Source organism: Zingiber officinale, chromosome 1A (assembly GCF_018446385.1).
Source record: "Zingiber officinale cultivar Zhangliang chromosome 1A, Zo_v1.1, whole genome shotgun sequence".
Lineage (NCBI taxonomy): Eukaryota > Viridiplantae > Streptophyta > Magnoliopsida > Zingiberales > Zingiberaceae > Zingiber > Zingiber officinale.
In genome coordinates, this window is record NC_055987.1 from 115,744,310 (window position 1) to 115,754,651 (window position 10,342).

General features: G+C 38.3%; 2 protein-coding genes and 1 long non-coding RNA gene across 3 annotated transcripts; all 3 read left to right on the top strand.

Annotated features, from left to right (window-relative positions):
• The first annotated feature begins 6,448 nt into the window (after positions 1-6,448).
• LOC122001981 (ethylene-responsive transcription factor 3-like) lies at positions 6,449-6,890 on the top strand. The gene has a single exon (XM_042556986.1). It carries the CDS (start codon positions 6,585-6,587, stop codon positions 6,888-6,890), a length of 306 nt encoding a protein of 101 aa, XP_042412920.1. The 5' UTR covers positions 6,449-6,584.
• Positions 6,891-6,957: 67 nt separating this feature from the next.
• On the top strand, positions 6,958-7,435 carry LOC122001986 (60S acidic ribosomal protein P2B-like). The gene is made up of 2 exons (XM_042557002.1): positions 6,958-7,087; positions 7,155-7,435. The coding sequence occupies exons 1-2, from the start codon at positions 7,000-7,002 to the stop codon at positions 7,433-7,435; spliced, it is 369 nt and encodes a 122-aa protein (XP_042412936.1). The 5' UTR covers positions 6,958-6,999.
• Positions 7,436-8,381: 946 nt separating this feature from the next.
• On the top strand, positions 8,382-8,728 carry LOC122009421. Its single transcript, XR_006119561.1, has 3 exons — positions 8,382-8,412; positions 8,490-8,580; positions 8,672-8,728. It is a non-coding gene; the product is annotated as an uncharacterized LOC122009421 (long non-coding RNA).
• The last annotated feature ends 1,614 nt before the right edge of the window (positions 8,729-10,342 follow it).

Consider the following 10,342-nt stretch of genomic DNA (forward strand, 5'->3'; position numbering starts at 1 on the left):
GGAAGTCTTCTTTATCTCACGGCTAGTAGACCCAATATACTTTTTACCGTGGGTATATATGCAAGGTATCAATCTTGTGCCAAGGAGTCCCATTTGAGTGCCGTTAAGTGAATTCTCCGATATCTCAAGGGAACTCAAAATGTCGGCCTTTGGTATCTTTGAATCGAAACTTTTGACCTAGTGGGATATATCGATTCCGATTATGTCGGATGCAAATTGGATCATAAAAGCACTAGTGGTGCTTGTCAATTTCTAGGATCCTCTCTAGTAAGTTGGTCAAGTAGAAAACAATATTGTGTAGCTCTCTTCACAATCGAAGCGGAATATATTACCATGGGAGAGTGTGTATCACAATTATTGTGGATGACCCATACTCTAGAGGATTATAAACTTACCTATAACAATGTTCAAGTTCTTTGTGATAATGTGAGTACAATAAACTTGACCAAAAATCTCGTCCATCATTCAAGAACAAAACGCATAGAGGTTAAACATCATTTTATCCGTGATCATGTAACTCGAGGTGACATTGTTCTAAATTATATTGAGTCAAAATCAAACTTAGCCGATATCTTCACTAAACCTCTTCCTGAAGTTGAATTTAGTTTTTTAGAAGGGAATTTGGAATGTGTTGTATTGATTAAATCACATCCTCCATGATCACTTCATAGGTAAAGTTCTTGAAGTTCTCTTAACCTTAATTTTGTCTCTCACAAAAACATAGGATTGTTCTCTTGATAATGTTTAGATGGGGGTGAGAGGTTAGGGGCATTTCTCTTGGTCATAATGCTTATTATGATGCATTATTTTGGTCAAGAAAGGTGGATTTCATATGAAACATTCATTTGTCCAATCATAGGGAAAGTAAGTGTACAAATCATGTGCATTTAGCCCAAAGATTATGATTGAAAATTTCTATTTTGAAATACATATCAAACTCATTTTTGAAAAATCATATTGAAGGTTGTGTTTGGATAAGAGTTACTATTGCGTCGTTATATACGAACTTACAAAAAAAATTATTGAAGTTTTAGATGATTTCCAATTACGTGTCAATCTTCGGACACAAGGATCATTTTCGTCGACACTATTTTTCCCTGATCATAGAAGACATATGTAGTGTCTACCCAATATTTCATGATTTTTTGATTAGTATATAATTATTGGTGCATTTACGACACTCGGCTATGAAAATAATCATAATTGTAGCATTATCAGAAATCTCAATTGATTGGTCAATCGATTGGGAAGCTCGCGCCTCACCCAAAGAGTGTCGCTGAATCGATCACTGAATCGATTCAGCAAGTATCAATCGATTCACTTGCTCTCAATCGATCGGGTGATCGATTGGGGACTTTGAAATTCCACTTAAACCGCTGTTGACCTAAGTCTCCTCTCACTTCAAACCTTTCTCTCTCTCTACTCATCCTGTGCCCTAATTTGGGTTATTTTGTTAGGAACTAGGGCACTAAACACGTGAAAGCGCAGTGGAAAACATCTAGTTCTTTTCCTGAAGATCCATGCGAAAGGAAACCATATACTAAGTACTAATTCTTCTACATGAGAAAGTTTTACCTTTGCTGCGTGCCCTTCACAATTCCGATAGAAACGTTTCTTTAAATGCGGATCTCAGTGCGATCAGTATGTCTGCGCCTCTACGATATCCACACGAACACGTTCTCCGTTTGTCTCACAAACTCACAACTTGGAGAAGAAATAACATTCGTTGTGCTAGCAACTCTACAAGGTTGTTTTTGGGCAAGAGAAGAAAAGGAAGAAGAGCAAAACCAAGAAGAGCACACTCACCCAAAAGGTCACTTCATCTATATAAGGTGACTTCACAAAAGGGTTACTTTATCAAATAGGTTACTTCACCAAAAAGGTTACTTTACCAAAAAGGTTACTTCACCTAAATTATTACTTTACCAAAAAGGTTACTTCACCTAAAGGTTACTTTTACAAATGACTTTTGTATTTATCCAATGAATACGAAATACTTTTATCTCTTGATCTTCCTTTTGATTAATGATATATTAATCTCTATTAATATTCATTAATCTTAATGGGTTGGATTTAGAATATTGGATTAACCATTAACCCAATAAGCCATTAACCCAATAAACCAATGAGTCTAACCCATTACTCAATAAGTCTAATCCGAATTCATTCGAGTCTAACTCAATGTGTATAATTTGGATTAAACTTAACCCCATAATCCATCTCCAAGTCAACATGTTCTTTGTGTGTGACCCAATAGGCTCTCGTAACATTGACAATGTATCTAAAACTATTTAGATACAGAAGCAATGAGTGGCATCTAGCAAGGCATCATTGCTACCCAAGTGATGAAAAGGTCAAGATCCGACCTAATCTGTCCGTGGCTATTATCTTGTATGACTTGGTCCCTCTATCCTTGATATCTAGGTTTATCAATGAGGCAAAGACTGTATCATCCTCTGATCAACCTTTGTGTTTCTTGATCTCTAAGTAGACACACTCAATAAAATAAGTTCAATATCTCATATTGACTCATTTACGCATGGTCATGCTTTCTTGTGTCCTACTAATCAAGGGGCCCACAGATATCGCTTCCGTCATATGGAAGGGATAGACCCCATCTACATCACTCACATCCCTCCGTATAATTCATTGCATACCTAGTGATCGACTTTATTGTCCACCTTGTTACAGGCGACGTTTGTCGATACCAAAGTACAAAACTCCTTATGTAGGGAACCATAGTGACTTCAGGTCAAAGGATTATTCATACCAATAGTCACATGAAAATGTTTATGACACTCATATAACGATCCATGAAACATTCTCATGGCGGGTCATTCAATATATATTCTCTAATATATACCCATGTGTCAACCTGATATCTCATATCCATGACTTGTGAGATCAAGTCATCCGTTGACCTACATGCTAGTCTCAACGCATTAATATTGTCCTTTGTATATTAATGTTTGACTAGGAATAGTTAAGAGTAGTGTTCTCTATAATATCTCACTATCAATTCAACCAATTGATATATTATAGATAAGAACCTACTATTCAAGGACATTATTATACCTATTCAATTGGCACTGAACTGAAATAAATATAATAACCAACTTTACCTTTTATTAATAATGATATATGATACAATAATGTGCCCTTTACAATCATCTCATAATTGGTACTAGAGCTAATACTAACAATCTCCCACTAGCACTAGTGTCAATCACTAAGATATCGAATACCCATGGACCTAGTGTGACCATCATGCTTTCTCTGTGCCGAAGCTGTTGGGTTTTTCAGGCCGCAAAAACCGCTTTTTGCGTTGCGGAAACCCCGAAACTCATGCCACGGATCCGTGCAAAGTTTATAAAATTTCAAAAAACTTCATGTACGAGTTTCTAACCTAGATCTACACTAGATCTACAAGGAAGAAAAGAAATTTACCCTTGATGCGAAGCCCTTCGCGTATCCCGCTCGTCCAAAGTTCGCCGGATCTCTAGAGTATCAAAATAGACACTCCTCTATGTGTATCCACACAAGCAAGAGATGGGGAAAACAACTAAAAGGTGTGCTAGCACCCTTAGAAGTTTCGGCCAAGGAGGTGGAGGAGAGGGAGACGATGAGAGCTTGAGAGGAGGAAGAAGATGGAGTTACAAAACAAAATTGAAACTCCACAAGCACTAAAAGTGGTCGGCCACTTTTCATGAGGGGTTATATACTCCATGAAATTTCAAGAGTCAAAAACTCTTGATCTCCCTCATGAGGTGGCACACACATGTGCTAGCCTTGATGATGTGGCACATCACCATTAGCCACTTAATGTCAACTCACCAATGAGGTGGCAAATGGTCAAGTCAAACTTGACCCTTCATCTTCCTCTCAAGTCAAATCAAACTTGACCACATCTCTCCCTTGGTTGATCTAATCTAACCATTGGTTCAAGTCAATTTAATTTAATGAATCTCTATTCATTGAATTAGATTAATTAAATGAGTCTAAATCCAAATTAGACTCACTTAACACATGAACCAAATTGAGTCCAACTCAATTAGCTCAATTTGAATTACTCTTAATCCAATTTGGTTCATCACATGGACCTAATCCTTTAGGTTCATCAAATGAACATAATCTCCATCGAATTGCCCTTTGTGTGTGACCCTATAGGTTCTTATAACGTTGGCAATGCTCCTAAATCCATTTAGAATCATAAGTAATGAGCGGTATCTAGCAACACATCATTACTACCCAAGTTATAAGAATGTTGAGATCCAACATCACCTTGTGACTACTAATTGTGACTCTTCACAATATATGACAAGTGCCCTTCTATTCTTGACATCTAGATTGATCAATGTGAGGCATAGACCGTGTCATCCTCTAATCAATCTAAAGCTTGAATCCCAAGTAGACTCACTTAATCAAATGAGCTCAATATCTCATATTGACTCATTTGGGCATGGCCATGCACTTAGTGGTCTCACTCTATCAAGAATATTGATGTCTCTCCCGTCATATAGGAGGGATAGATCCCATCTACATCACTCACATCCCTCCGCATAATTTGTTACATACCCAGTAATCACTTTTATAGTCCACCCAGTTGCGAGTGACGTTTGACGAAGCCAAAGTACGTAACTCTTTATGTAGGGAACCATGGTGACTTCAGGTCAAAGGACTAGTAGTCATACTAATAGCCACATGAGAAAGTATATGACACTCATATAATGATCCATGATACTTTCTCATGGTGGGTCATTCAGTATACATTCTCCAATGCATACCCATGTGTCAACTTGATATCTCTATATCCATGACTTGTGAGATCAAGTCATCGAGTTGACCTACATGCTAGTCTCGTCGCATTAGCATTGTCCCTGAATGTTAATACTTGACTAGGAATGATTAAGAGTAGTGTTCCCTATATCATCTCACTATCGATTCAACCAATTGATTGATATAGGTAAAAACCTTCTACTCAAGGACGCTATTATACTTAGTTATTTGGCACCAATACAAGTAAGTATAATAACCAAAACAAATGCCTTTATTTATATATAGAAGAATATGATACAATGAGTCCATACAAAAATCATCAAATGATTGGCTCTAGGGCTCTAACTAACAAAAGCCTTGGTCAAAGGATCTGCAATGTTAGCATCGGTCGATACTCTGCATATCTTCACATCTCCTCTATCGATAATCTCTCGAATGAGATGGAATCGTCGTAGTATGTGTTTGGATCTCTGATGAGAACGAGGTTCCTTAGCCTGTGCAATAGCCCTATTGTTATCACAATAAAGGTCTATTAGACTCGTTATACTAGGAACAACATCAAGCTCTGCAATGAACTTCCTGATCCAAACAGCCTCCTTTGCTACAGCTGAAGCAGCAATATACTCGGCTTCTGTTGTAGAATCAACGACTGTGTTCTACTTTAAACTCTTCCAGCTCACAGCACCACCATTTAAGCAAAACACATACCCTGACTGCGATCTATAATCATCCTTATCTATTTGGAAGCTAGCATCAGTGTAACCCTTTACAACAAGCTCTTCATCACCTCCAAAGATCATGAAATAATCTAGAGTCCTTCTCAAGTACTTAAGAATATTTTTGACTGCTGTCTAGTGACCTTCACATGGATCTGACTAGTATCTGCTCGTCATGCTTAAAGCATATGAGACATCTGGGAGAGCACAAAGCATAGCGTACATGATAGACCCTATAGCAGATGCATAAGGAATATGATCCATGCGATCCCTTTCTAGCTTAAAAGAGGGGCATTGAGTCTTTGAAAGACTCACACCATGTGATATAGGCAAAAATCCCTTCTTGGAATTTTCCATGGCAAAACGTTTAAGCACCTTGTCAATGTATGTACTCTGACTTAGGCCAAGCAATCTTTTAGATCTATCTCTATAAATCTTAAGGCCTAAAATATAGGCTGCTTCACCTAAGTCTTTCATTGAAAAATAATTCCCAAGCCAAGTCTTCACTGACTGAAGAGTAGGGATATCATTTCCAATGAGTAGTATGTCATCTACATATAATATGAGAAAGATGACTGTGCTCCCACTAACCTTCTTGTAGACACAAGGTTCATCTTCATTCTTAATGAAACCAAAGTTTTGATCGCATCATCGAATTGAAAATTCCAGCTTCCACTACAACAAAATCGCTCATAGACATCAGTGGAACAACAACAGTTTTAAGCAAAAACCGATGTCTTTGAGTATTTTACACCGGTTTTTCCAAAAACCGGTGTCTATGAGCGCAGATTTTCGCTCATAGACATCAGTTTTTTTAGCCGATGTCTATGAGCGCCTTTTTTTCATTAATAGACACCGATTTTAACCGCAGTTTTTAAAACCGGTGTCTATGAACCAAAATTCTGGCGGACTTTCTTAGCGCCCTTTCTTTTAGGTTTCTCCTCGCCTTGGATGAAGCAACCAGCCAATTTATCTCCCCAATTTTGAACAATTCGACATGGCGAAATTAGCACTCCTCTTCCTTTGATCCCATTTCTCGCTCCCTCTTCCCCCTTCTTTTATTCCTTTTCATTCCGTCGATCTGTTGGCCAGATGAAGAAAGGCCGAGTTCTGGTGGAGCCGGCGGCGGCAGTAGCGGAGACGCAGTTCCGCGGCGTGCGGAAGCGGCCGTGGGGGCGGTTCGCGACCGAGATCAGGGACCCCTGGAAGAAGGTCAGGGTGTGGCTCGGAACCTTCGACTCGGCCGAGGCTGCCACTCTGGCCTACGACTCCGCCGCTCGCGCGTTCCGTGGTTCCAAGGCCAAGACCAACTTTCCCCTAGCCGCCGCCGCTGCGTCTCCCACCCCTACTCCTGCATTCCGCTGCCCTCCCTCCGCTGACCCAACCCTAGGGTTTTGATAAGATACAAATTGGAATTAATCCGACCCACCTCATTCTACGCACTCATCACCGAGAGGTCCGAGACCTTGCAACAACAGCATCGTCGTCTGCAAATCTCGAAGCGAAGATGAAAATTGTGGCGGCTTATCTCCTGGCTGTCCTCGGCAGCAACCCCAACCCCTCCGCCGATGATATCAGATCCATCCTTGAATCAGGTCGAACTCTCTTCCCTCTCATATTTATCTTGGTTTCATTTCGGTGATCCTTGTTTCTTGCTTGTAGTGGGAGCGGAGGCAGAGGATAAGAGGATCAACCACTTCCTCGCGGAAGTCAAGGGCAAGGACATAACGGAAGTCATCGCTGCCGGCCGGGAGAAGTTCGCTTCCGTGCCCTCAAGTGGCTCTGTGGCTGCCATCGGGGTCGCCGCCCCTGGTAGCGGCGGCGCGGGCGGCGCCCCAGCTGCAGAGGAGCCTAAGAAGGAGGAGAAGGTGGAGGAGAAGGAGGAATCCGACGAGGTGAAACTCCCTGTCTTTCCCTCCCGCAAATTTTCGTTTCCGACATAAATTTGTGGTTTTTTTTCTTTCTCGTTTCCAATTTCTGTTTTTGGAAAACACAAGCTATGGAGATTGGTTTGATTGCTATTTGTTGTAAGTTTTGAAGGTAATGGCAATCTTTTTTATTTTATATACTAGCATATCACTTAAACGGCTACAAGTATGCCACTTTTTCCAAATTTAATAGCACATGGTAAAGTCATATCTTGTGATCAAGGTTCACAAAGCATATACAGAGGCATAAAGTCATGCAGACAAAGACTGAATATTGTTAGTAAAGTGCATAAACTCTCAAGTATTTGGATTAATTAGAGTTGAAGATGTAAGGGGTGGAGGGAAAAAGGAAATCTTTGTTAGTATTAATGATAAGTCGCCATGATGATTACCATTGTTATTGCTAAATTTGTTGATCTCCTATGTTTAACTCATACCTCAAGTATGTAATTAAATGGTTTAATTTCATACTTTTTTGTATTGTTGTGCATATGTAGGATTTTGTTTCTCTGCAGGGAGTTAGGTGAGTGGTTTATAGACACCTAGTTGCATCTCTTATTTTCCTCTACATGTATGCACATTTTTTGACATCGGTTGGCAATTCATGTGTATTTATCTTTATTTTAACATACTTCTAACTTTTAACTATGACCAGTGCTTCTTGAATTATCTTTGAAGGTTTGGAATCTTCAACCCAGCAGTCGTGTATGATCACCTGGGAGAAATTTATTCAGCACTTATTCTGGGAAGCTTAGTGTTCTGCATTTTGTTATACTTGAAAGTGAGCTTCTGTAAATTTCAATCTAGCTTTTCCTATGGTTATTACTGCCCTTTGTTCCTAATTTGAGAGCAAGGAAAGGAGTAGCAACACTAAGCAGTTCAAAGAATTTAACTGCTACGAGAACTGTTTCAATTCAAAAACCATTTGTTTTAAAGGAGAAAAGCAAGTTGTCCTCTGGCCAACCTTCAAAAAATGCTAAGAATGTGACCAAGTAAGGATTTCGATTTTGCAGATATTCTATCATGAATTACCATGACATGTTTTTATCTATAACTGGTGTCCTGGTAGTGTTGCTGCAAAGAATATAACGTCTATTGGAATTGCACAAGAAAATCAAGCTATTAAAAGGCAAAAGCTGGATGATGGAAGATCCAAACAGGTTAATACTTTTGAAATATTTTTTCTAATAACCTTTTTTTACTTGGGACAGTATAATTATTAATATTTCATTTTGATATGGTCATAAATAGATACACAATTTGAAAAATAGAGTTCTACTCCATAAGTCGAGATTGGGTTTAGCTAGTGCTCCTGACGTGCACTCCTCTGGTGCTAAAGTTGGCCAGGGAGAGAAACCATTGCAGCAGGTACATGATAATATGGTCAACTTTATTCTTCTGATAATTAGATGAGTGTTGAAACCATTCAGTAAGACCTTCATTTGCTCATGCATCATCATCTTTAGGATGATGCAGCTTCAGTCAAACAAAGACGGCCTGCACTTACTTTTAATCACTGTTACCTAATCATGGCAGGTTATGTGCCAATGCTTAAACTTTTATTAGCTATATTTGATAGTGAAGGATTTTATCTGTTACTTGTTCCCAGATGTATCACTATTTTTACATATTACAATTATGTTTGCATGGGTGCACTCTATTCTTGCATTTCCATTCTCTGTACTAATGGTTACATGAGATTTCTCCAATCTGCATATAGATTAAACTATATTTGTGTATGTAAGTGTACTTTGTAGAATATGTAGCAGTCTTACTTTCTTCTGGTTGTCTCTTTAACCAATTGATTCTCTTTTGCTTCTTAACTGTGCATGTTTATCCTCAACAAACATTAAAAAAGCACGTCTATTTGCTAAAGTCAAATGTCATAAATTCAATGCAGCCTCATTCATTTTCTTTTTTAGTATAGAAAGTAATATATGCTCTTGATCACAGACTTAAACAGGAAAATCACTCTGTGATTTGTTTTGCTGAATAGTTAAGTCTCAATCATTAGCCAACACCAGGGAGCAGAACTACCCAAGACTAGTAGTTAATGCTCTAGATATTTCCATGGGGAATTGTGCTATAACATGTTTTGGTGTTGAGGGTTTTAGTCGTAAAAGGAGTACCATGAGATCAAATTGCATTGGAAAATGCAATTTCCTTAAAAAAATTAGTTAAATATTTATGTTTGGTACAAATGAATAACCTTATTTGTGACTTCATTAGTATTTTATTTTCAAATGTTTCATTGCCTACTCTATATGTGTTTGTTCGTGATCCAAGATATGTTGACTTAAGAGTTCAGAGGATATTTTCTAACCATATCTACTTGTGGAACCAACTGAATCACAAAAAACCTTCAAGTATTTTTTCCATTATGTGAAATCTTATGAAATGATTTATTTAGAAATCTAAAACACTTGCCCACCAATATTCAATGTTGCCATATATTCACCGTCATGGAAAAAAAATTCTCTCACATCCTTGGTCTCACTGCCAACTATAATACACATATGCATGTACTTCTGTTGCAACAATAGGATTATTTTTACTATGATGATGGGATCTTATATAATATCACATACATGTAAAAACTCTTTAAACATGGCTTAGAATATGATGTCTTTGATTTCGGCAACCACATTCTAGCTTTCATTATAAGGAATACCCAATGAATTGGGATGTCACAAGTCAATTTGAATATGGCGCATTGGAATACTTTCCTGCCTGGTCTCTATTTAAGCTTTTCAAGCTAGTTCTGCAGTTCCATGAACTTTTCAATCTCTAAAGCTCCATTCATGTTAAGTTGTTGGGAAAAGAGCATCTTGACAGAATTGAAATTCTCCTCTTTTTATCAGTAAAGTTTGATTTCTGGCTATACAATAAACACTTGCCTCACACTGCTTGTTCAATTTTCTT

What these genes read in the sequence shown, in the direction of transcription:
- LOC122001981 (XM_042556986.1), top strand. Translation starts at nt 6,585, where the DNA reads ATGAAGAAAGGCCGAGTTCTGGTGGAGCCGGCGGCGGCAGTAGCGGAG.
- LOC122001986 (XM_042557002.1), top strand. Translation starts at nt 7,000, where the DNA reads ATGAAAATTGTGGCGGCTTATCTCCTGGCTGTCCTCGGCAGCAACCCC. An exon ending in CAGATCCATCCTTGAATCAG is followed by an intron (nt 7,088 to 7,154) that starts GTCGAACTCTCT and finishes TCTTGCTTGTAG; the next exon opens with TGGGAGCGGAGGCAGAGGAT.